At 39.3% G+C, this 27097-nt stretch overlaps 2 protein-coding genes across 37 annotated transcripts in view; both read left to right on the forward strand.

Annotated features, from left to right (window-relative positions):
• Window positions 1-9421, forward strand: part of LOC145510940 (uncharacterized) — a 136583-nt gene extending 127162 nt beyond the window's left edge. The window contains exon 4 of the mRNA XM_081503115.1: window positions 9333-9421. Coding sequence (XP_081359241.1) covers window positions 9333-9350 — 18 coding nt within the window. The 3' untranslated portion in view covers window positions 9351-9421. The remainder of the gene's footprint in view (window positions 1-9332) is intronic.
• Window positions 9422-9472: 51 nt separating this feature from the next.
• The window catches only part of PAM (peptidylglycine alpha-amidating monooxygenase), a 174168-nt gene continuing 156543 nt past the window's right edge, over window positions 9473-27097 (forward strand). For 33 of the 36 annotated variants that reach the window (XM_081503669.1, XM_081503664.1, XM_081503668.1 and 30 more), the window contains exons 1-2: window positions 9473-9756; window positions 10760-10880. In XM_081503669.1, the coding sequence (XP_081359795.1) occupies window positions 9668-9756; window positions 10760-10880 (210 nt within the window). In that variant the 5' untranslated portion in view covers window positions 9473-9667. Of the gene's footprint in view, window positions 9757-10759; window positions 10929-27097 lie in introns of all 36 variants that reach the window. The other 3 variants (XM_081503674.1, XM_081503675.1, XM_081503680.1) reach the window with 1 other exon arrangement.

Consider the following 27097-nt stretch of genomic DNA (forward strand, 5'->3'; position numbering starts at 1 on the left):
TGTGTAGGCAGTCCAGTGTAAGGTATCAGCAAAGGCCAAGTGGAATGGAAAATACAAAGAGCTGGCCTAAAGGGGTCAGAACTGAGGTAATTCAAGCATCAAAGTAAGCGATGTAAATCAAGTTAGTAACAGATTAAAACCCATTGAATAAAATAGGAAACTTTGTGTCCATTATGATATAATAAATAAATGAACAAAATGAAAGTCTGATGAGAAATGGAATATTTGTAAGTCAAAAAATAACTTCTCCATCAAAAAAATACTAATTCAAAAGGGAGAAATGGTAACTTGATAGTGGAAAAGCCTGGAAGCCATCGCCTTAATTATATGATCAAAGTTAACATCATCAGTAATGGGACAAATCAAAATTTCAAGCCACTTAGATGCTCATCCCCTAGTATTCATGCCCTGGAGTTCTTCATTCACAGTGATGTGGGCTGATCTGTAGAATGGATAGCATATTATAGAAGTGGTGGTATGTGCCTTCTGAGGCTAAGTCTCAAAAGGTATTGCTTACTCTGGGAGAAGTCAGCTGCCTCTTTGTAAAGACACTCTAGCAGCCCTAGAGAGAGGGCCACATGGTGAGGAGATGTTGTTTTTACCATCATGCAAGCAAATCCCCTCCAGCCCCACTCAAGCCTTCAGATAACTGCAATCTGTGCTACCATCTTGCTTGCATCCTCATGCGAGAATTACCCAGCTAAGCTACTTCTTCACCCAATGCACAGAAACTTTGCAAGAGAATGTTTACTGTTTTCAATGATTAAGGTTTGGGGTAATTTGATATGCCACAATGGGCAACAAATATAGATGCAGTGAGAAGAGTATAGCGTCACTTCCATGATATTCCTTCCAGAGATGCACAACCTGAATCTAGTCCTAATAAGCAGAAAACAAACACTAATTGAGAGACCTTTTGCAAAATAACTAGCCTGCAGTCTTCAGTAGAGTCACACAGACAAAAGTTACAGACAGAAACTGCCCTGGAGTGAAGGAGACTATATAGAGACTTGACGTGACATGCAATGCTTGATTCTGAACTTGATTCTTTTGCTATAAGGCATATTATTGGGACAGTTGACAAAGTTTGGAGATAGAGGAGTAGATGATAGTAATATGTCACTGTGAATATTTTGATGACTATTGTGGTTATACAGAGGATGTACTTTAGGAGAGATCCAACCAGTCCATCCTAAAGGAGATCAGTCCTGGTTGTTCATTGGAAGGACTGATGTTGAAGCTGAAACTCCAATACTTTGGCCACCTCATGCGAAGAGCTGACTCATTTGAAAAGACCCTGATGCTGGGAAAGATTAAGGGCAGGAGGAGAAGGGGACGACAGAGGATGAGATGGTTGGATGGCATCATCGACTCGATGTCCATGGGTTTGGGTGGACTCCAGGAGTTGGTGATGGACAGGGAGGCCTGGTGTGCTGCGGTTCATGGGGTCGCAAAGAGTCGGACATGACTGTGTGACTGAACTGAACTGAACTGAAAGAATTCAGGGGTGATGAGGCATCAGGTTAGCAACTGATTACTCCCAAATGGTTAAAGAAAAAAAGAGCTTTTTGTACTGTATTTGCAACATTTCTGTAAGTTTGAGATTGCTTAAACATTTTTTATTGTGTAGAAAGAAAACATTGTCATAGAATGTGACCTTGCCTATAAAAAATAGACCCATCTGTCCTTTCAAAGGGATGTTACAACCCACTACTCAAATTTTACCAGTGTCCTATTGATGGGCATTTAAATTGAATCCCATTCTTTGCTATTATAAACATCCAGTTATCTGTTATTATAAACAATGCTAGTAAATATCCTTATAAATATATTTGTGCCCTTGGTTCAATTTTTACCCAAGAATAAATCCCTAGAGTTAAATTCCTAAGTGAATGGATATGCATACTTTAATCAGTTTAATCATAAGTCATTGTAGGAAACCACATAAAATCTCCTTAAAAGAAAATGAAATTTATAATTTGGTCATTATTTTCATTTGTTCTTCCCCCCACTAGAAAGTAATCTCTGTTGGAGTGGAAACTTTATCTGTCTTGATTATCACCATTCCCAGCATTAAGATAGTCCTTGGCATTAAATAAATATTAATATTTGTTGCAACAACAGCAATAGCAAACATTTATTGTGTGTCTGGCATTATTCTAAGGAGACAAATTCATTTATTCCTTGTAACAAGCCTATGAGATAAATGATAGGAGTATTTCCATCTTGCGGGTGAGGAAACTGAGGCAAACAGAGGCTAAGTACTTGCCCAGTTTCACAGGGCTGGTCAACAGTGGAGGCCGGAGTCCAGGCCGTGTTTCTGCAGTTTACAGGCTGTTGTTGTTGAGTCACTAGGTTGTGTCTGACTCTCTGTGACCCCGTGGACTGCAGCATGCCAGCCCCCTGTCCTTCACTGTCTCCCAGAGTTAGCTCGAATTCCTGTCTATTGAGTCGATGATGCTATCTGTTACAGACTCTTGGCCTCTATGCTGTAATGGTTCTCTCTAGTTGCTAAATGAATCAGTAAGTGAGTGGCCAATATATTTATTTAATTCTTTGAACAATTACTCATTTCAACTATCTTTTTGGATTTTTCTTTTCTTCTTTTCAAATAAAACTGGAAAAGAATGGACTGCTTACTTTGTAAAAGCCAAATTAGCCTTATGGTCTTCTGTACTGGGCTGTACTTACCACATAGCAGTACTGTTCCTGGAATTAATATTGGTATAGTATAAACTATACATAGTATAAACTGGTATGTATAGTATAAACTATACATCATTCTTACTAAGAATTTATTTATAATGTGCAAACAGAATATTTGCTTTGTATTACAAATAAGATAGTATATCTGGGTTTGCAGCTTAAGTCAAGGAGGCAGAACCTTTACTACTTGTTTGTCAAATATTCTCTGCTCCACATTGGAGCTCTGTGCACTGTGCGTGGAATACACACTCCCCATCTCCCACAGCAGAAATCCAACCTCACTCCAAGTGCTTGCTCAGAACCACCCTCATCCACTGACTGTTTTACCTTTCTCTTTTCTCCTACCCTCCTTCTGAAGGTTGAATTGATCTTTCTTTCCTCAAAATTCCCTGAGTCTCTTTTATAGTAGGGCTTCTTTGGTGGCTCAGATGGTAAAGCATTTGCCTGCAACTCAGGACACCCAGCTTTGATGCCTGGGTTGGGTGATCCCCTGGAGAAGGGAATGGCAACCCAACCAGTATTCTTGCCTGGAGAATTCCATAGACAGAGGAGCATGGGGGGCTAGAGTCCATAGGGTTGCAAAGAGCTGGATACGACTGAGTGACAAACACTTTCACTTTTATACTACTCTCACAGGAATACTACATTCTAACTATACCTTATATTACTTGTGTCAAGTCCTCATCTCCCTTCACTTCAGTTCAGTCACTCAGTTGCGTCCAACTCTTTGCGACCCCATGGCCTGCAGCACACCAGGCCTCCCTGTCCATCGCCAACTCCCGGAGTTTATTCAAACTCATGTCCATTGAGTCGCTGATGCCATCCAACCATCTCATCCTCTGTCGTCGCCTTCTCCTCCCACCGTCAGTCTTTCCCAGAATCAGGGTCTTTTCCAATGAGTCAGCTCTTCGCATCAGGTGGCCAAAGCACTGGAGTTTCAGCTTCAGCATCAGTCCTTCCAATGAACATTCAGAATTGATTTCCTTTAGGATGGACTGGTTGGATCTCTTTGAAGTCCAATGGACTCTCAAGAGTCTTCTCCAACAACACAGTTCAAAAGCATCTATTTTTCAGTGCTCAGCTTTCTTTATGGTCCAACTCTTACATCCATACATGATGACTGGAAAAACCATAGCTTTGACCGGACAGACCGTTGTCAGCAAAGTAATGTCTCTGCTTTTTAATATGCTGTCTAGGTTGGTCAGAGCTTTTCTTACAAGGAACAAGTGTGGTTTAATTTCATGGCTGCAGTCACCATCTGCAGTGATTTTGAAGCCCAAGAAAATAAAGTCTGTCACTGTTTCCATTGTTTCCCATCTATTGCCATGATGTGATGGGACTGGATGCCATGATCTTAGTTTTTTGAATATTGAGTTTTAAGCCATCTTTTCCACTGTCCTCTTTCACTTTCATCAAGAGGCTCTTTAGTTCGTCCTCACTTTCTGCCATAAGGGTGGTGTCATCTGTGCATCTGAGGTTATTGATATTTCTTCCAGCAATCTTGATTCCAGCTTGTGCTTCATCCAGCCTGGCATTTCGCATGACGTACTCTGCATATATGTTAAATAAGCAGGGTGACAATATACAGCCTTGACATACTCCTTTCCTGATTTGGAACCAGTCTGTTGTTCCATGTCCAGTTCTAACTGTTGCTTCTTGACCTACGTACATGTTTCTCAGGAGGCAAGTCAGGTGGTCTGGTATTCCCATCTCTTGAAGAATTTCCCAGTTTGTTGTGATCCACACAGTCAAAGGCTTTAGCATAATCAATGAAGCAGAAGTAGATGTTATTCTGGAATTCTCTTGCCTTTTCGATGATCCAACGGATGTTTGCAATTTGATCTTTGGTTTCTCTGCCTTTCGTAAATCCAGCTTGAACATTTGGAAGTCCGCGGTTCATATACTGTTGAAGCCTGGCTTGGAGAATTTTGAGCATTGTTTTGCTAGCATGTGATGACAGAGGATGAGATGGGTGGATGGCATCACCGATTCAATTGACATGAGTTTGAGTAAACTCCAGGAGTTGGTTATGGACAGGGAGGCCTGGTGTGTTGCAGTACATGGGGTCGCAAAGGGTTGGACATGACTGAGCGACTGAACTGAACTGAACTGACGTAAGTGCAATTGTGCAGTAGTTTAAAGATTCTTTGGCATGCCTTTCTTTGCAAGTGGAATGAAAACTGACATTTTCCAGTCCTGTGGCCACTGCTGAGTTTTCTAAATTTGTTGGTATATTGAGCACAGCGCTTTCACAGCATCATCTTTTAGGATTTGAAATAGCTCAGCTGGAATTCCATCACCTTCACTAGTTTTGTTTGTAGTGATACTTCCTAAGGCCCACTTGACTTCACACTCCAGGATATCTGGCTCTAGGTGAGTGATCACACCATTGTGGTTATCTGGGTCATTAAGATCTTTTTTGTATGGTTCTTCTGTGTATTCTTGCCACCTCTTCTTAATATCTTCTGCTTCTGTTAGGTCCATACCATTTCTGTCCTTTATTGTGCCCATCTGTGCATGAAATGTTCCCTTGGTATCTAATTTTCTTCAAGAGATCTCTGGTCTTTCCCATTCTATTATTTTCCTCTATTTCTTTGTGTTGATCACTGAAGAAGGCTTTCTCATCTCTCCTTGCTATTCTTTGGAACTCTGCATTCAGATGGATATATCTTTCCTTTTCTCCTTTGCCTTTTACTTCTCTTTTCTCAGCTATTTGTAAGGCCTCCTCAGACAACCATTTTGGCTTTTTCCATTTCTTTTTCTTGGGGCTGGTTTTGATCACTGACACCTGTTCAATGTTATGAACCTCCGTCCATAGTTCTTCAGGCACTCTGTCTATCAGATCTAATCTCTTGAATCTGTTTGTCACTTCCACTGTATAATCATCAGGGATTTGATTTAGGTCATACCTGAAAGGTCTAGTGGTTTTCTCTATTTTCTTCAATTTAAGTCTGAATTTTGTAATAAGGAGTTCATGATCTGAGCCACAGTCAGCTCCCAGTCTTGTTTTTGCTGACTTTGTAGAGCTTCTTCATCTTCAGCTGCAAGAAATACAATCAATCTGATTTTGGTATTGACCATCTGGTGATATCCATGTGTAGAGTCATCACTTCTGTTGTTGGAAGAGGGTGTTTGCTATGACCAGTGCATTCTCTTGGGAAAACTCTGTTAGCTTTTGCCCTGCTTCATTTTGTACTCCAAGGGCAAACTTACCTGTTACTCCAGGTATCTCTTGACTTCTTACTTTTGCATTCCAGTCCCTTATGATGAAGAAGACATCTTTTTTGGGTGTTAGTTTCTAGAAGGTCTTGTAGTTCATAATAGAACCGTTCAACTGCAGCTTCTTCAGCATTACTGATCAGGGCATAGACTTGGATTACTGTGATATTGAATGGTTTGTCTTGGAAACAAACAGAGATCATTCTGTCTTTTTGAGATTGCACCCAAGTACTGCATTTTGGACTCTTTTGTTGACTATAAGGGCTACTCCATTTCTTCTCAGAGATTCTTGCCCACAGTGGTAGATATAGTGGGCACCTGAATTAAATCCACCCATTCTCATCCATTTTAGTTCACTGATTCCTAAAATGTCGATGTTCAGTCTTGCCATCTCATATTTGACCACTTCCAATTTACCTTGAGTCATGGACCTTACATTCCAGGGTCCTGTGCAATATTCTTCTTTACAGTATCTGACTACTTCCATCACCAATCACATCCACAACTGGGTGTTGTTTTGCTTTGGCTCCATCCCTTCATTCTTTCTGGAGTTATTTCTCCACTGATCTCCAGTAGCATATTGGGCACCTTCCGAACTCGAGAGTTCATCTTTCAGTGTCATATCTTTTTGCCTTTTCATACTGTTCATGGGGTTCTTAAGGCAAGAGTAGTGAAGTGGCTCATCTTCATTAATAGACTATATTCTCCTTTAGTTTTATTCATTTTCTAAAACCCAACATACAATACTTTGTACAAAAAGTGAAATTTTTTTATTGTTGTTTAGTCGCTAAGTCATGTCCATCTCTTTTGAGACCTGATAGACTGTAGCCCACTAGGCTCCTCCGTCCATGAGATATCCCAGGGAAGAATACTGGAGTGGATTACCATTTCCTTTTCCAAGGGGTCTTCTGGACCCAGCGATCACACCCAAGTCTCCTGCATTGGCAGGCAGGTTCTTGTCCAGTGAGCCACCTGGGAAGCCCCATGTTTTTATTAGAGAATGAATTATCTCAAAGAACTCTATTTTGAATTTTTTTAATCCTAAAAAAGAATACTAGGATTTGAATATTACGTATACATATATATATATATACATATATATATATTTGTTGTTGTTGATGATACATGCATACACACACACATATATTCCACAATTATCAGGCATTGTAAAATAACAAATGGAGTGATTAGACATGTTTTTCATATGATGATTTGTATTTCATCTTTAGTTTACAATATATCAAGAACAAAGAAGCGTAATTAGCTTTCATTTCTATAAGACCTTTTTTTCCATTCATGGCTGCCAATACCAACTTTGCTTTTTACCCAAAACTTCAGTTCCCTTTTCTTTCAGTGGGTGATTCAGGGACATCAAAAGTAATAAAATCAAAGAGATAAGTGAAATGTTTTTTCAAACACTAGTAGTTAAGGATGTGTTCCTGTTAAAGAATTTTAACACTAAATTTGTTTTCAAGTGTTTGTATAATTCCATATCTCCCTGCCAACTAGAAGAAGGACTGTCCTTGAATCCTGTTCTGCATGAAATAGAAAAAATATAATCCCTTCTTCACATATATTTAAAGAGGAAAAGAATTTTGGAGAATGTTAAGCATTGTCATTTTATAGGATTATATTTTGTTGTAAACAAAAGCAATTGCATAGCCTTCAGGCAGTTTTTTCTCTTCTCGCACAAGGAGTTCTTTCCTTATAACAGGATTCGGACAAAGCTAAGGCTTTTGTCCTGAAAGCTCACAAAGCAAGCCAAAGAGAAAGTTCAAACAAATATCATCAGTCTTTTAAAAATGTCATTGCTTATGTAAATTAACTGTGGTCCTCGGTTGCTGGGGAGCCTCAAGCATCCTTGCATAGGTTGGATAGTCAATCATGTTTTATTTATAGTTTATGTAACCTATGTTTCTTCTAGAAAGCAATGACCGTGAACTCTTCTAATTTCAAGTTTAGGTCATACTTTGTTTGTCTTAGTGTAACTTTTGTTTGATTTTTTGTTTGTTTTGTTTTGTTTAGATTAGATTCCTCTCTTGTGATTTCCAGGGAATGATTTAGATGCTAATTTATTATTGTGGAGCGCTTCTATATGATCTTACTGATTTTTTTTTTACCATTATTCATCTGGCCAGTGGATTTATTTGTGACTCAGAACTTTAAGAAATCTTTTCCTTTAAAGTATTTTCCTATAAAGTATTTTTATATTGTGAATGATACATTTTAAAATAACACCTTGCTAAAATATACATACTTGATACACAGTCTGAAATATATTCAAAATAAGAGTAAAGTCAGAACACACACCTTTTAACATTTAGCCTAGTTGAGTCCTCTTCACAAAATGTTGAGATGTTGCATTAGTTCTGTATGGCCTGATGTTTATATTAATGTTAAGTTTTAGCTCATACTCTCTGTATATAAAATTCATGTGGGGGCCAGCTGAGATTCTCCTTACTGCTTCTAATTGCATTGCACTGTAAGTCTCCAAACTTTATTCAGGAATGAATATCTTTTGGGAGGCATGCCTTCTAAGTAAGGAATTATTATTTGTATGTTAGATGCAGGATTTTTAAATAGGTGCTTACATTTCATATTTGGTGTTAGCTGTAGATTTTTGATTTGTTTTAAAAATGATTCTGAGAACTTCAGTGATTACTTCTGTGACGATCATTCTTGGCAGGGGTTATCTTTCTCCTGAGATCTGTGATGTGTATATATATATATATATATATGAACATGCCTTTGTTCTTAAAGTCTTTTTTTATCTGATTACTCTCGTATATAAACCCTGCTTTAGTTTCTTTTTTTTTCCCTTTTCTTTTGCCTTAGCCTGTCATTTGTATGAAAAACTTCGTTACATTCAAGAACCAAGTAGCATAATTAGCTTTCATGTCTGTAAGACCTTTTTCTCCATTCATGGCTGCCAGTAGCAACTTTGCTTTTACCCACAACTTCAGTTCCCTTTTCTTTTAGTGGGTGGTTCAGGGACATCAAAGGTAATAAAATGAAAGAGGTATTAAGTGCAGATATTAAAACCAGCAGAGGTATCAAGTGCATTTTCCATCCTAGAAGGGAGTGACATAGCAAGTGAGGAGAAGAAATCCGGAGTCCGGGGTGAATGTGAGGGGAAACGGGCGGGGGAGAAGTCGCAGAGAAAAGAAGAGTGGGTGTGAGGGAGGAGAAAGCAGAAAAAGGCAGAACTGGGGGGGTCAGGGGGTTTCTGAAATCTGAGGGGGGCTGCTCTTGGGGGGGCAGGGAGGTCAACAGACCCGCCTTTTCCCCAGGCGTGGGCTCAAGCTTGCGGAGCGACGAACGCATGAAAGCACCTCAGCTGGGATTTGCTGAGGGGACGCACGCAGTCATGTGTTTAGTCATCCATTATCTGCTTCTATTTTTCGCAGGTTCTGGACGATGACTGACGCGGGTTTGTGTGGGAGCCCTCCCCGCCCCTGTCCCGCTCGAGCGATAAGCATCCCGCGCGTCTAGCCCGCCGCCCCCCGCCGCCGGCTCTGCAGGGAGGCGCGCTTCCGCCCGCGGACCTGACAGAAGTCCCGGCTTCCCGCGGGCGCTGACCGCGCGCGGCGCTGCTGTGTGGCCGCCGCGGGGACGCCCGCCGCGCCCCGGGCCATGAAGTAGCGGCTGCCGGCGGCGCCGCGGCCCGGTCCTCCCGGCGCTCTTCCCTCCCTCCCGGCGCCGCGCCGCCCGGTCCTCCCGGCCGGGCCGGAGCGCCGAGGACATGGCTGGCTTTCGGAGCCTGCTGGTTCTCCTCCTCGTGTTTCCCAGCGGCTGTGTGGGCTTCCGAAGCCCACTTTCTGTCTTTAAGAGGTGGGTGTTTTTGTTTTTGTTTTTGTTTTTTTGGTTTTTATTTATTTATTTCTAAACAGGCGACGTGTGCTTTGGATGGGTTCTGTGCATGCTGTTAAAAAAAAAAAGGAAGAGTGTTGGGGAAATATACGTGGTTGATTCACTTGGCCGCAATTTTAACACAGTTAAACTTCTTGTAAAAGTTCCCCCTTACAGAAAAAATAAAAAGCCGCCCCCTCGCAACCCCTGTCCTGTATAGCCAAGCTGTCCTGGCTTTATAAACTCCCAATTAGAAGTTGTGATTTCCAATACTCATCGCTCCCTCTTGGGGAGATAATTTGAGGAAGCACAATATCGTCATTTAGGCTGGAACGCCTTCTCGTTTGTAACAGCCTGAAGAATAGGCTATAAAGGTAGGTAACTGGTGGGGAGAAGCAGATCACAGACTGTAAGAGCTCACAAGAAAGCATGGAGCTGTATACATTCTTCATAATTACTGTGTTGAATATTTATGCACTTGTACATTTGTAATTCACATCGCAAGCTTTCCCCCCCATCATAAAACTCTGCCTTCTAGCAATGTTAGTGTTGGTTTTTTTTGTTTCTGACTAGTAATAATGGACACTCATAAAGGAGTCACAAAAATGTTTACTGGCTTGCAGTAATATTTCTGCCTTGAGAGGATTGACGGGCCTATGATAATTCTAATTGATTAATACTGTACTTTAATTAACAGAAACAAATATATATTTCGACAGGTTTATATTGAATCAAGTTTTGAACGTAGCCTGCTTCGTAGCTTTGATTATGTTTTGCTCACAAGTTGGGTGCATGTTGTTCCTGCACTATATGATGCAATTCTGAGAATATTATAGAACATTATGTGGTAATTACCTCTTTTCATGGTGTCTAACTCAACAATATTTAATCTTAAAGTCATAGAATTCCTTTTTTTTCCCTCTTCCCATGTCCAATTAAAATTCTATTATGTTCAAGGATATTGAAATTGTCTTCTTTTTTTAAGGTTTAAGGAAACTCCCAGATCATTTTCCAATGAATGTCTTGGTACCACCAGACCAGTAATTCCTATTGATTCATCAGATTTTGCATTGGATATTCGCATGCCTGGGGTCACACCCAAACAGGTGAGAGGAAGTCTATATTTCATTATTTGTGTGTTCTGTTTGCAGTCTGTAATTAAAACAAAGAAACTGCATTTACAGCAAGAGTAACTTCTCTGAAAACTAGGCATTTGCTTTCAAGACTCCTCAAATAGAGCTAGGATAATTAAGTATTGTAAAGAGGACTACATTTTTTTAAGATAAATCTTTCAGTTAAATTTCTTTTTAAAATTTTTACCTGTATTATTTGTGTTTTGAAATGGAGCCTTGAAAATTTAAGTTTTGAAATTCTCAATGGAGTAATACCTTGGTAATGCAGCATGTAAGTATGTATTAAAATATGAAAAATTATTCTAATAAAGGGAAATGATATTGAGCAGCTGCATCTAAGAGATTAAGTTGTTTAAATACCCCTCTACAGTAGCCACAAGTTGAGAAATGAAAGCATGTATTTACTGCCAAGAATTTGGAGAATACATATTCCACACTTTTAAAAGTTAAAAAAAAAAGCTGTTCAAACAGGTGGTTGATTGTGAGTTTTCTTTAGCGTGATCTGCTTGTCATAAGAGAGATGTTTGACGAAGTAGTAGCAAAACTCCTACCACGGTGACTTACAGAGCATTTTGAGCAGAACTGAATCGTGGCTATGGCTTTCCCTGTTTTGGGTATACAGAGGATGCTCAAACCCACTGCCGTCACATGTGCAAAGTGTTTCATTAGGCATAAAAAGGCCAGAATTAATTATGCTTTTCAGCCAGGCAGCTCTGGGATTTATGTGTGTCGTTAAAAGGTAGTCTTCTTTTGTAAAGGGCTGCGGAGAAAGGGGAAGACCTGAGTGTTGTAGAGCTGCCGTGGCTGATGACTCATTGCTGCAGATAACATTCTGCTTTTTTATTTTCTTTTTATTTTAAAGTACAGAGAAAATAAAAGTATTCTACAGATTGGGGAGAATTCTTTTGAAATTGATGTTCGGAAGCTCTAAGAGGAGGACTGAGGATTAACGTTCGTTTATTTGAATACCTGTGTATGGTTTAAGTATCTGTAAATAGCTGCTGTTGTCAAATTGACCCTCACCATTCGCCCCTGCCCATCCACAAATGACCAGGCAGGTGACTTTTCTGTATATTTAGCTATTAGCATCCTGGCCTTTAATTTGATAAGGTCTTTATTTAGTACTTAATTAAAAGAGATATCATCAGATTGGGAATAGGAGAGAATAGTGATAGTTACTCACTTATAAAGTGTGCTTCTTCATGTCTGTTCTCACTTTCAAAAGTGATTCCCCCCATAGTTGCTTAAAATGACTTTATAATACTTTTTAAAAATACTCACTAATTAGTCTTTAAGCACTCTTTTCCTTGCAAGAATATCATTATTTTCTCAAATAATCATTTGTTGTAGTTTGTTATTATTCTGCTTTTTTCCCTTCTCATTATTTTACAGTAAAAACATTTAAATTATTTAGCAGTAATAAAAATAGGTAACTGTTTGGGGTGAACATTCTCAGAAAGAGTTCCTAGAGGAATTGATTATAAAAGAATGAAAAGGAACTCTATTTGCATAAGATAAAATGTGTTATCTCAGTTTTTATAATCTTACAATTATCAAAATAACTGGAAAAAAGAACATATTAATAAGTAGAGTACAGCTTGTTATTTTGCACTGTCTGCATTCAGCTTTGCTGTCTGTGTGCAGTGGACATTTGCTGGTTGCCTTTCCAGCATACCATCCCTCATTGCTCCTTCTCTGAAACCGTATCCTACCTACCCAGGATCCAGATATGGAGCACCTGGACTAGCAATGCAGATCACCGCATTCCACTTCCCCTTCCACAGTGGCTGATTCAGAAAAAGGTGTGGGACCTAGGCCAATCCAGTGAAGCCTTAGGACTTTGGCTGGGAATGCATTTTTTGTTGTCGTTGCGTGTGAGCAAAAGGCATCTATGTAGTCCTAGGGTGTGCTGGGTTCTTGAGAGGAATCAGGTCTAGAGTAAAACTAACAGCATAGATGGCAATTCAGGTTCTCAGTGACATGGCTACTTATGGAGTTTTCCCTTGGGTTAGCCTTTTTCATTTCAACCAGACTGAGTTGGATTTTCTGTGACTTGTAACTGAAACCACCTAGCTGGGCAACTGATTTGATTGTTCTGTTTGGTCAGCTCAGAACTGGTTATTGACTGTTTCTTCTATTTTCCCTGCCATTCTCTGTTGACCACATGCTGCAAGTATTTACTGACTTCATCTGGCTGATGTACATATAGGTCATATGCCTTATACACCTTCATCCTTGTGTGCACGTTAAGTCGTTTCAGTCATGTCCAACTCTTTGTGACCCTTTGGACTGTGGACCTCCAGGCTCCTCTGTTCATGGCATTCTCCAGGCAAAAATACTGGAGTGGGTTGCCATTTCCTTCTCATGGAATCTTCCTGACCCAGGGATCGAGCCCTTATCTCTTGTGTCTCCTGCATTGGCAGGCAGGTTCTTTACCACTAGTGCCAGAAATGATAATTATACCCCTATTGAGTATACCCAAGGAGAGATGGAAATAGAAACGCTTTCCTCCTGAACCTTGTGTTCTTAGTGAGGAAGATCTAGAACTGTGATGAGTACTTTTGATGAAAGTATTCTTTTCTTAAAATGCAAATGAAACTGAAGTTTAATACAGATCCTTAAGAGGAAAGAGATAAGAAGATGAAGAAAGAAACAAAAACTACTAGAGGATGGAAATAAACTGTGAAAGGGAATAAGAACAATTGGCCAAAATACACGGAGAAAATGATAAAGGACAAAAATAGGAGGAGGACGAAATCAAGAATAACCATAATATGAAGGCTAGAACATTTCAAGAATCATATAAGAAAAGGAGAAGTAAAGAAAACATGGAAACAAAGAAGGGCCTTGAGAAGTTAAGCTGTGGTTTGTTTTTGATGGCAGAAGATCAAGAAGAGCAATAAAGGTTAAGGAAAGAAGGAACTGAGAACCTAGAACTTGAGTTGGTCATTAGGCAGACCAGGTTGGTTAAAGAGGTATATTCACCCAACAGATTTTTTTTTAAGAAAGTAAATCTTAAGTTTTGACAATAACAAATGATGCATCAATTAATCTGATTTAAGTGTTTTCCTTGGGGAACTTCAGATTGTTAGGCAGGCTTGGATAGAGAAACAAGCAGATATTGAGTAGAGATGGAAAGAACCATAGCTATAATACAAGTGGTACATCTAATTAATTCTGTTGATGCAATACAGATCTAGATTGGTGTCTTACTAAAGAATATCCAGTCATGTCAGACCTCTGAGATGCAGTCCATTCAACCATCCCATAGACTTCAGAGCAGCCTTAAAAGGCTTAAAAATTGCTTAAAAGGCTTAAAAAAGGCTTAAAAGTTGCTGCCATATAAACCAACTTCAGAGAATCTAAGTAAGTAGTTTATTATTTATTTCTATGTCAATTTTATATTCAAAGTGAGCTCACTATTTCTTTTTTATGACTTAAAAAAAATAATTTCCTTCTTCTTTAATAAATTTCTTGTTAATCAATGTTTTTCAGGCTTTGGGAAGATTAGGGAGATGAGCAACCAGCTTTTAAGTAGCCTCAGTTCAGTTCAGTTGCTCAGTTGTGTCCGACTCCTTGTGACCCCATGAACCACAGCACGCCAGGCCTCCCTGTCCATCACCAACTGCTGGAGTCAACCCAGACCCATGTCCATTGAGTTGGTGATGCCATCCAACCATCTCATCCTCTGTCGTCCCCTTCTCCTCCTGCTCTCATTCTTTCCCAGCATCAGGGTCTTTTCAAATGAGTCAGCTCTTCGCATCAGGTGGCCAAAGTATTGGAGTTTCAGCTTCAACATCAGTCCTTCCAATGAACACCCAGGACTGATTTCCTTTAGGATGGACTGGTTAAGTAGCCTAGAACAGAGGTAAAGTGGGGCTTCCCTCATAGCTCAGATGGTGAAGAATCTACCTGCAATGCAGGAGATTCTGGTTCAATTCTTGGGTTAGGATGATCCCCTGGAGAAGAGAATGGCTACCCACTCCAGTATTTTTGCCTAGACAGTTCTATGGACAGAGGAGCCTTGGGGACTACAGTTCGTGGTGTCACAAAGAGTCGGACACAACTGAGCGACTAACACTTTCAAGTAGAATCTGGTGTCTGATGTCACTGACTTCAAATCCAGAGCCTTGAAGTGGCGATATTTTGAGACTCTTTTTTTTAGCACATTTTCTTCATTTGATTTTCTTTCTACCCAGGGACCCTGTGGGTTTTTGCTGTCACCAGCTCTCATATCAACAAACAAAACAGTTTGATAAACTGACAGCTCATGATCATTGTAAGGTGCTATCGTCAACTTGGTGTGTTAACTCTCCCATGGAGGTTTGATTATAAAATAAATAAAGCATAATTACAGCGATTTTACATAAAGTATATTGTTTTCAATCTAAGCCAAATCTAGTTGGCTAGAATGGAGGCTTTGGAACCAGGCTGACAACATTTTTGTTACAGCTCTTGTAGTGTCAGTTCAGGAATTTTCTTAACTAGCTGGTCCTGCCCCTTCTTCTATAGACAGAATAATAATATTACCTACCTAGGATAGTTCTGAAGACTGAGCAACGTAGTACCAGTGGCATTGTTTAGTTGCCCTGTACGTGCTAAGTTCTCCCCAAATATGAATTCATTGTCATTTTGTGAAAGAACCATAAGATGAGAAAGAAATTACCAGCCCTTATACTTTTAGTAATTATTTCATGGAGTAGATAAGACATCATAATAATAAGAAAGGTGGCCAGTGAAGAAAAATAGGAGCTTTGAACCCGGGTGAGAGAAATCTGGGGAAAAGAAGCAAGGAAGTAAATCTTTTGGTGTGCTTATTCTTGAGTAATTTCCATTAAAAATGGCCCTTATGATCAGAGAATGAACACTGAGAATGGATGTATTTTCCTCAAAGTTCTTATATGTCTTTTATGCCTAGAAAAGAAGTTATCAAAAGCAATTCATCAGTATGAAACTTTAATTTTTCCATATTTATTTGAAGTCAGCCTGAATTTCTTCACTCTGCTGAGAACTTTGTACATTCACCTTACTAAAAAATTACTCTTATCTAAGTCCTTTCAAATCCTGTGTTTACATAGCATTTTATTTAATTGTTGTTTGTGCCACATAAGTTCTCTGCAGTCTTAGTTTAAGGATTCATAAATGTAAATTAACTTGTAAAAAAGTGTAATTTTACAAAAATTATATATTTTCTCTTGAACCTAATGACTCTAAATCATGTGATAATTGAATTTCTTTCCATCAGGATATGTTAGGCTGTCATTTTCTTCCCTTATTTTGGGAGCGATTTGAGAACTATGAAGGAAAACAGTTTTTCCTTTCTGAACTGCTTGGAAATTCTGGCCTCATTCTATGTTTGTCTTTTGAAGAGTCACAGATCATGCTTGAAAATCAGAAGATGGTCTTCCTCTGTGCTCCTGAGCACAAATATCTATCACTAAGAATGAAAGAAAACCGAACAGCTCTGAATTTAAAGATCAGATGTCCTAGAGCAACAAGTTGAAAAACTTGAAATTAGAGCCTTAAATTTTCACTTGTTTCAAAATAATGGTCAAAGAATGTAGTCATTCATATGAAACCAGAATGAAGAAAATACTTCCTACAAAATTTTCTCAGGAGCTTCTCAAAATGCTTCTCTTTGCTTTTGCTTTTTATCTCCCCCATGAACAACAATTAGAAAATGTTTACTAATATATTTTAACTTTTTATTTTCTAATGGAAGAAGGGAAAAATTTCCCTTGCTGCCACAAGACATGTGCAATCATGTGATAGGCACCTAGCTCTCATAGGCTTTTCTTACTGCACTAGTTTAAGAAATCAGTTTTAAAATATCAAGCTGTTATCATAACATCACTTAGAAACAGCATTTCCTAAGGATATGTGTTTGTCAGAGAGGTAATACGTAATACAAGGTAAATGCAGAGCTGTGGTGCTTTCATTTTCTTATGTTCAGAATGCTGATTAAACTTTTTCATGTAAAGTCATTTAGTTGTATAGAAGTTTGGCTTATGACTGATTTGGGGGTATATTGTAATAGGTTAAATCTAAGGTATTTTAAATTCAGTCATTATAGGGGAAAAGTTTCCCCAGCCAGTGCTTAAAATTCAAGACAAGGTAGGAAAGAAGCCCAGAATAATGAAGCTTTACTGGAATAATTTTTAGTTCTTTGGGGTTTGTAATTTACTTGTCTCCTTTCTAGTTATTATTATGTAATAATATTTGCATTTAAAAAAATAAAAACTCTTGTTTTCTTTTGAGCACAAAAATAAAAGGAAGGGAGACATCCCACCCTTCTGTGTCTCCATTTTCCCTCACAGGCCAGCTTGACTTTCAGATTAAGCCTCATTGCACAAAAGGAGAAAATTAACGTCAGCCTCTGGGCATCAGCTGTAGGTTATGTGTTCTCCTCATTGTAAAGAATGGATCTGAAGCAGCTGGGCAGTGCCCAGGGGCGATTCCCGTCTGATTTGAGAGCTTGAACTTGCACCCCCGCCGTGGGTTTCCTGACCCTCTCTGAGCGTCTGGCAGTCACGTCCCTTTCCACCCTCTGTAGTCCTCTGACCTGTCCGCCGCTACACGGCATCCTCTTCTGACTCCGTCTGTACTCTAGAACAGACATGGCTGATGGGATGTGACTGCGAGAAGCTGTCTGGACAGTATTAAGAATTGTGAGGCCATGAGTGTGAAACACAGAAGTGGTGGCTTCAGTAGCCAGTCCTGCACCAGGGCATTTCTGTTGCAGTGAAGAGAAGACCATGGGTGAAAACTGGTTGCATTAAGTCATTGTCTTAAAATGAACAGTAGTCTTGGCTTTTTGTGTTTCTTTTTCCTCTGTTCTTCGTTATTTCTTTCTTTAGGAAAATATAGAAGCATGATGATCTTGCTATTGAAGAAGGGAAATCAAGAAATATCCAAATTCTGGAGTTAGTATTTGTTTTTTATTTAGAAATACTTAACCAATGTGTATAAAATGCTGAGATTTGGAAAAAGAGCAGCAAAAGAGATTAAAATGGGATGCCCTTCCCCTTCCCCAAACTGAGGAAGAAATATTACCTCTTTCACCAATAGAGAAGCTAATGGCACAGAAAATTTAGTGATTGTTAGAAAGGAAGGTCACCAGGCCCTTGTTTTGTTTGCTTAGCTGTGTCAGATTCTTTTTTCCTCTTTCCTTTTTGGAAGTTCAGGATTGGTATCATGTAGGATGCTAATTGTCAAATTCTTAAGTTGTGTTTATTTATATAATTCACCCCTTGCTTTATTAGCAAGGCTCAATTATACAAATAAATAGAATACAAAAAATGGCTCTTGTAAACAGCTAAAGTCTCATGTAGTTCACTGCTAATTATGTAAGTTTCCTCCTTATTTTTACTAAAACCTATTTAATGTCCACTTAGGGAAGATTGAACTATTAATGAGATTTGCTACTGTGAAAATAATAATAATAATAATACTCTCTCTCTATATATATATATATAGAGAGAGAGAGAGAGAGAGACCTTTTTTTCCTTTTTTTATTAAAAATGAGAAACAGAAAGGAGACTTCTATTTTCAATTGATGTTTGATATTTTTGAATTAACAGGATACCTAAAGAGGATATTAGAAAAAATAGCTACGGTATAAGAGTCTCCCTTATAATCACCTATTTTCTCAATAAGATTTAGAGTCCTTTTTTTTTTTTCCTGGTAAATTTTTTAAAGGAGAAAATATTTATTCAGTGCTCATTATATAACACTACTGTATTAGTCATTTTACAAGCATTGTCTTACTAATTCTCATAAAAACTTTGTGTTCAGGGTACAAATAATCCAGTTCTTCTGTATGAGAAATTGAAACTCAAGGAGATTAAATAAGCTGTCCATAGCCAAATAGCCTGTAAATTAAAGAACAAGGATTTAAATACAGATTTACTTGAATCTGAGATGCATGCTTATTTCATAATTCTCTGCTGCCGATCTGTTAATGGCCTATGTATTTCTCAGAAAAATGTTACTACTATGTATTTTTCTGCGTGCATTCCTGTGTACACACACATGTATTTTTTTATTACACATATATTATAAAATAAAAGCTTTCTTTAGTTAAAAAATCAAACTATAAACTACTAGCTCCATCCTAAACTGTTCAATAACTTTAAAATTTTTTTCTCATGTCTGTCTAGAAAGAAATGATGCTAATCTGAATTCTGATAACGTTCTGATAAAATATTCCTGATAAAGGCTATTAAAAGACATATTGCAGTCAACCTAGTTCAGTTTAACACAGTTTTGAATTAACCCTGTCTAAATCTAAGCCAGAGATTAGAAAATTATTTCTTAAAGTGTCAGTAAATATGTTCAACTTGCCAGTCAGCCATAAGGTCCCAGTTGTAACCGCTGTAGGTAGAAAGCAGCCACAGATAATATGTAAATGAATAGCTTGGCTGTGTGCCAAGAAGAAAACTTTATTTACTGAAGCAGGCAGCTACCTATAGGCTCTTGTCCCTTGGTCCCCGATCGAAACCACTACATATGCCATTTAGGCTAATGAATGGATTTAACCTTCGACATCTCATGAACTGTGTCTTCTGACTTATAGAACATAGAGAATAAAAATACACACGTATGGTTAACAGCACTATGATTTTGTTCCTTAGTTAGCTATTCAGTTTTTATAAGTAAATGCTCATAAACAAGAGTTCTCTTATTTGAAATACTGTGTATCATACTTCTCCATCTCGGTAAGTGGCAATTCCTATCTTACGGTTTCTCTAGACCAAATAGACTGGGGTCTTTCTTGGCTCCTCTTACTCACACCACTTAAATCATGTGCCAGGAAATCCTGTTGGTTCTGCCTTCCAAATATGTCCAGAATCCAGCTCTTTGTCCCCACGCCCACCTTTCCCACCCTGGCCCCTGCCCCAGCCTCTCATTCCTGGATCTTGAGGATAGCTTTCTTAACTGACCTGGCTTGCGCTCTTATATCCTGAGGGCCCGTGCTCCTTCCTGCAGCCACAGGGGTCCTATTAAAACAGAAATCAGACCACATTACCCTTCTCCAAATACCCTTTTTAAGAGCTTCCCATACCCCTCACATTTAAAAACAAGACTTTATTTTCAGTCGCTCAGTCGTGTCGGACTCTTTGTGACCTAATGGACTGCAGCACTCCAGGCTTCCCTGTCCTTCACCATCTCCCAGAGCTTGCTCAGACTCATGTCCATTGAGTTGGTGATGGCATCCAACTGCCTCGTCCCGTCATCCTCTTCTCCTCTTGCCTTCAATCTTTCCCAGCATCAGGAAATCTTTTCTAGTAAGTCGGCTCTTTGCAGCAGATGGCCAAAGTATTGGAGCTTCAGCTTCAGCATCAGTCCCTCCAATGAATATTTAGGGTTGATTTCCTGTAGGATGGACTGGTTTGATCTCCTTGCAGTCCAAGAGACTCTCAAGAGTCTTCTCCAACACCACAGTTCAAAAGCATCAGTTCTTTATGGCAACCTCCAAAGGGCTTCCCTGATAGCTCAGTTAGTAAAGAATCCACCTGCAATGCAGGAGACCCTGGTTCAATTCCTGGGTTGGGAAGATCCCCTGGAGAAGGGAAAGGTTACCCACTCCAGTATTCGGGCCTGGAGAATTCCATGGATTGGACTGTATAGTCAGTCCATGGGGTTGCAAAGAATCAGATGTGACTGAGCGACTTTCACTTTCCAAAGCTCTTTATTTCTCCTGCAGTCTTTTTCCACTGCTTTGTCTCTTATCCCTTATTTATGTTATAAGTTATTCTGAGGATAAGACATATAAGAGAAGTAAGGGATGAAAAGACTAGAGCTAGATCAGAACTCTAGCACTGCAGCTTGCAGCTTGCAAGATCTTAGGCGAGCTGCTTAACCTTTAATGAACTTCAATTTCCTCATCTGTAAAATGGGGATAATAACAGTTCTCACCTGACAGGATTATAGTTAAGTAAATTATGTGTAAAGCCTACTACCACTCAGGAAATTACTAGTTACTGTTATTTTTGCCCTAAATTACATTTACGGAAGATGAGTTACGGCATGTTATCAAGTAATTACTGCAAGGCACCAAAGTACCTTAGAAGAGTTGAGATAAAGAATTACAAAGGATCAGATTGAGCCTGAAGAAGGTGGTTGCAACAATACTTTAGTCAGGACAATAATTAAAATTTTCTAAAGTATATTATATAAGCACCTTGTGTGCTAAGTCACTTCAGTCATGTCTGACTCTTTGCGACCCGATGGACTATACCTGCAAGGCTCCTCTGTTCATGTGATTTTCCAGGCAAGAATACTGGAGTGGGTTGCCATGCCCTCCTCCAGGGGATCTCCCTGACCCAGGAATGGAGTCCACATCTTTTACATCTCCTGCATTTTCAGGTGGGTTCTTTACCACAGCCACCACCTGGGAAGCCCTATACACGCAGATTAGAGTCTGCGTTTCTTTCTTTCTTCTTTAGGAAAGCTTTGTGGAGGCAGTAGGATTTGGAGAATGTAGTTCATGAGTAGAGAGATTTGGAAACAAACATTTGAAATCCCTATAAAAAACACCATCCTAGAAATAGTGCTATAAACAGATGACATAATCAGAACCTCAACTTTTATAATTTTGTCTTTAAAAGAATCTGGTACAGTTTATTAAGAAAAGAGTTACATACCTTTAGGCACCAAAACCATCAAACATGTAAAACAAATATTCAGAATGAAGTTGATTAAAATACATTTATAAAGGAATGTTTGATATATCAAATAGACTCCAAAGAGGAAATGTGTAAAGAAGTTGAATATTTTATTCAGTAGAATAATTTAATATATTTAACACATAGTAAATGTAATTTAACATATATATATGTAAAATTTTACATTGTACAAAGAGAATATACATTTTTGAATGTATATAAAATATCCTAAAAATCACATAGCTAGACATTAAGAAACTTCAGCTTACTACAGTAGAGTTTTATAGCTCTTATCCTCTCTGATGATAACCAATAAAACTAAAAATAGACCATGGGGAGATACTTTGGAAAACAGCTACTTAGAAATTAAGGACCATTATTCTATAAGATCCATGAAAAAAGGAGAAAAATAAAACTGAAATTATAAACTACCTATAAAATGTTGGCAAGGCAAATACTTTAATAATAAAACCCATGAGACCCAGCTAAAGCAGTATGCAGAGAAAAACTGATGGCCTTAAGTTCTTTTGTAATGAAAAAGTAGCATGAAAGTAAGTTTAAATAGATAATTCAACTTAAAAAATGAAGAAAACAGCAGTTAAATCAACGAAAAGAAAGATTAAAGATAGAAGCTGATACAGAGTAAAGTAAGCCAGAAAGAAAAACACCAATACAGTGTACTAACATATATATGGTATTAAGTCAATCGGTAAAGATAACCCTGTATGCAAGACATCAAAAGAGACACAGATAAATAGAACAGTATTATGGACTCTGTGGGAGAGGGCGAGGGCGGGATGTTATGGGAGAATGGCATGGAAGCACATAAATTATCATATGTGAAACGAATCGCCAGTCCAGGTTCAATGCATGATACAGGGTGCTCGGGGCTGGTGTACCGGGATGACCCGGAGGGATGGGATGGGAGGGGTGGGATGGGGCGGGAGGTGGAAGGGGGGGGTTCAGAATGGGGAACACATGTACACCCATGGTGGGTTCATGTCAATGTATGGCAAAACAAATACAATATTGTAAAGTTAAAAAACAGAAAATAAACTAACTAAAAAAAAGATAGAAGCTGAAAATTATAAAATAGGTAAAATAATAATATAAATGAAATAAGAAACCATTTATTTGAATATCCATTAAAATGGATAAGCTCATGGCAAGTCTAACTAAAGACTAAAAAGTACAAAAATTATATATTATTAGAAAGTATAAAGAAAGCACTTTAGATATTATTATTTGTATCTCTGTTGGTATATTTTATAATCTTGAGGAACTGGTGATTTTCTAGAAAAAAATTAGCTATCCAAATTGACCTAAAAAGATATTTAAAAAACTGAACAGACCACTAAATATAGAAGACACTGGAAAGGTGAAAAAAAAAAACATATACATATACATCAATTCAGTTCAGTCGCTCAGTCGTGTCCAACTCTTTGCAACCCCATGAATCCCAGGACGCCAGGCCTCCCTGTCCATCACTAACTCCTGCAGTTTACCCAAACTCATGTCCATCAAGTCGGTGATGCCATCCAACCATCTCATCCTCTGTCGTCCCCTTCTCCTCCCGCACCCAGTCCTTCCCAGCATCAGAGTCTTTCCAGTGAGTCAGCTCTTCGCATGAGGTGGCCAAAGTATTGGAGTTTCAGCTTCAACATCAGACCTTCCAATGAACACCTAGGACTGATCTCCTTTAGGATGGACTGGTTGGATCTCCTTGAAGTCCAAGGGACTCTCAAGAGTCTTCTCCAACACTACAGTTCAAAAGCATCAATTCTTCGGCGCTCAGCTTTCTTCACACAGTCCAACTCTCACATCCATACATGACCACTGGAAAAACCATAGCTTTGACCAGACGGACCTTTGTTGGCAAAGTAATGTCTCTGCTTTTTAGTATGCTGTCTAGGTTGGTCATAACTTGCCTTCCAAGGAGTAAGCATCTTTTGATTTCATGGCTGCAATCACCATCTGCAGTGATTTTGGAGCCCAGAAAAATAAAGTCTGACACTGTTTCCACTGTTTCCCCATCTATTTCCCATGAAGTGATGGGACCAGATGCCATGATCTTACTTTTCTGAATGTTGAGCTTTAAGCCAACTTTTTCACTCTCCTCTCTCACTTTCATCAAGAGGCTTTTTAGTTCTTCTTCGCTCTCTGCCGTAAGGGTGGTGTCATCTGCATATCTGAGGTTATTGATATTTCTCCCAGCAATCTTGACTGCAGCTTGTGCTTCTTCCAGCACAGCATTTCTCATGATGTACTCTGCATAGAAGTTAAATAAGCAAGGTGACAATATACAGCCTTGACGTACTCCTTTTCCTATTTGGAACCAGTCTGTTGTTCCATGTCCAGTTCTAACGTTGCTTCCTGACCTGCATACAGGTTTCTCAAGAGTCAGGTCAGGTAGTCTGGTATTCCCATCTCTTTCAGAATTTTCCACAGTTTATTGGGATCCACACAGTCAAAGGCTTTGGCATAGTCAATAAAGCAGAAATAGATGTTTTTCTGGAACTCTCTTGCTATTTCGATGATCCAGCGAATGTTGGCAATTTGATCTCTAGTTCCTCTGCCTTTTCTAAAACCAGCTGGAACATCTGAAAATTCACGGTTCATGTACTGCTGAAGCCTGTCTTGGAGAATTTTAAGCATTACTTTACTAGCGTGTGAGAGGAGTGCAATTGTGCGGTAGTTTGAGCATTCTTTGACATTGCCTTTCTTTGGGATTCAAATGAAAAGTGACCTTTTCCAGTCCTGTGGCCACTGCTCAGTTTTCCAAATTTGCTGGCATATTGAGTGCAGCACTTTCACAGCAGCATCTTTTAGGATTTGAAATAGCTCAACTGGAATTCCATCACCTCCACTAGCTTTGTTTGTAGTGATGCTTTCTAAGGCCCACTTGAGTTCACATTCCAGGATGTCTGGCTCTAGGTGAGTGATCACGCCATCATGATTATTTGGGTCATGAAGATATTTTCTGTACAGTTCTTCTGTGTATTCTTGCCACCTCTTCTTACTATCTTCTGCTTCTGCTAGGTCCATACCATTTCTGTCCTTTATTGAGCCCATCTTTGCATGAAATGTTCCCTTGGTGTCCCTAATTTTCTTGAAGAGATGTCTAGTCTTTCCCAGTCTGTTGTTTTCCTCTATTTCTTTGCATTGATCACTGAGGACGGCTTTCTTATCTCTCCTTGCTATTCTTTGGAACTCTGCCTTCAAATGGGAATACCTTTCCTTTTCTCCCTTGGCTTTCACTTCTCTTTTCTTCCCAGCTATTTGTAAGGCCTCCTCAGACAGCCATTTTGCTTTTTTGTATTTCTTTTCCATGGGGATGGTCTTGATCCCTGTCTCTTGTACAGTGTCACAAACCTCCGTCCATAGTTCATCAGGCTCTCTGTCTATCAGATCTAGTCCCTTAAATCTATTTGTCACTTCCACTGTATAATCATAAGGGATTTGATATAGGTCATACCTGAATGGTCTAGTGGTTTTCCCTACTTTTTTCAATTTAAGTCTGAATTTGGCAATAAGGAGTTCATGATCTGAGCCACAGTCTGCTCCTGGTCTTGTTTTTGCTGACTGTATAGAGCTTCTCCATCTTTGGCTGCAAAGAATGTAATCAGTCTGATTTCAGTGTTGATCATCTGGTGATGTCCATGTGTAGAGTCTTCTCTTGTGTTGTTGGAAGAGGGTGTCTGCTATGACCAGTGCGTTTTCTTGGCAAAACTCTGTTAGCCTTTGCCCTGCTTCATTCTGTACTCCAAGGCCAAATTTGGCTATTATTCCAGGTGTTTCTAGAGTTCCTACTTTTGCATTCCAGTCCCCTATAATGAAAAGGACATCTTTTTTGGGTGTTAGTTCTAAAAAGTCTTGTAGGTCTTCATAGAACCGTTGAACTTCAGGTTCTTCAGTGTTACTGGTCAGGCCATAGGCTTGGATTACCATGATATTGAATGGTTTGCCTTGGAAATGAACAGAGATCATTCTGTCATTTTTGAGATTACATCCAAGTACTGCCTTTCGGACTCTTTTGTTGACTATAATGGCTACTCCATTTCTTCTAAGGGATTCCTGCCCACAGTAGTAGATATAATCGTCATCTGTGTTAAATTCACCCATTCCAGTCCATTTTAGTTCACTGATTCCTAGAATGTCGCCGTTCACTCTTGCCATCGTTTGACCACTTCCATTTTGCCTTGATTCATGGACCTAACATTCCAGGTTCCTATGCAATATTGCTCTTTACAGCATCGGACCTTGCTTCTATCACCAGTCACATCCACAACTGGGTATTGTTTTTGCTTTGGCTCCATCCCTTCATTCTTTCTGTAGTTATTTCTCCACTGATCTCCAGTAACATATTGGGCACCTACCAACCTGGGGAGTTCATCTTTCAGTGTCCTATCTTTTTGCCTTTTCATACTGTTTATGGGCTTCTCGAGGCAAGAATACTGAAGCGGTTTGCCATTCCCTTCTCCAGTGGACCGCATTCTGTCAGAACTCCCCACATGACCTGTCCATCTTGGGTGACCCCACATGGCATGGCTTAGTTTCATTGAGTTATACAAGGCTGTGGTCCATGTGATCAGATTGGCTAGTTTTCTGTGATTATGGTTTCAGTGTGTCTGCCCTCTGATGCCCTCTGGCAACACCTACCGTCTTACTTGGGTTTTTCATACCTTGGACGTGGGGTATCTCTTCTCGGCTGCTCCAGCAAAGCACAGCCGATGCTCCTTACCTTGGACAAGGGGTATCTCCTCACAGCTGCCCCTCCTTACACATGGAGTAGCTCCTCTCGACTCTCCTGCACCTGCACACACACACACACACACACTACACAAACTTTTAAAGGTATGAATTATTTAACCAAGAATAGACTGAGAATGTTGGAGGAGACAGTCGCAACCCACTCCAGTACTCTTGCCTGGAAAATCCCATGGACAGAGGAGCCTGGTAGGCTGCAGTCCGTGGGGTCACGAAGGGTCGGACACAACTGAGCGACTGCAATTTCACTTCTCACTTTTCACTTTCATGCATTGGAGAAGGAAATGGCAACCCAGTCCAATGTTCTTATCTGGAGAATCCCAGGCATGGTAGAGCCTGGTGGGCTGCCGTCTATGGGGTTGCACAGAGTCGGACTTGACTGAAACAACTTAGCAGCAGCAGCAGCAGAATGAGAATGAGTAAAGACATGACAGAAAAAAGACTAATATGCCAAATATATAAAGGGGTCCCACAGACTACTGAGAAGGCAAGCCACCCAAACAAAATGAAGAATATTAGTTTTAAATTAACAGAATGGAAAAGATTTAACCCTGTTAATCATTATAAAAAAGAATCATAAAAAACTAAAGAGAAAAAAATAAGATACCATATTTTTAACCCATTAACATGGCAAAATATATTAAAAAGAGCTACACTAGAGCTTATAAGGATGAAAAGACATGTGCAGACTTATACACTGCTGGTAGAGAATACACTGCCACAATCTTTTTAATAAAATTATCTGTAATTATCTTT

This window comes from Giraffa tippelskirchi, chromosome 6, assembly GCF_054371585.1.
Source record: "Giraffa tippelskirchi isolate mGirTip1 chromosome 6, T2T-mGirTip1v1.2.pri, whole genome shotgun sequence".
Taxonomy (NCBI): Eukaryota; Metazoa; Chordata; class Mammalia; order Artiodactyla; family Giraffidae; genus Giraffa; species Giraffa tippelskirchi.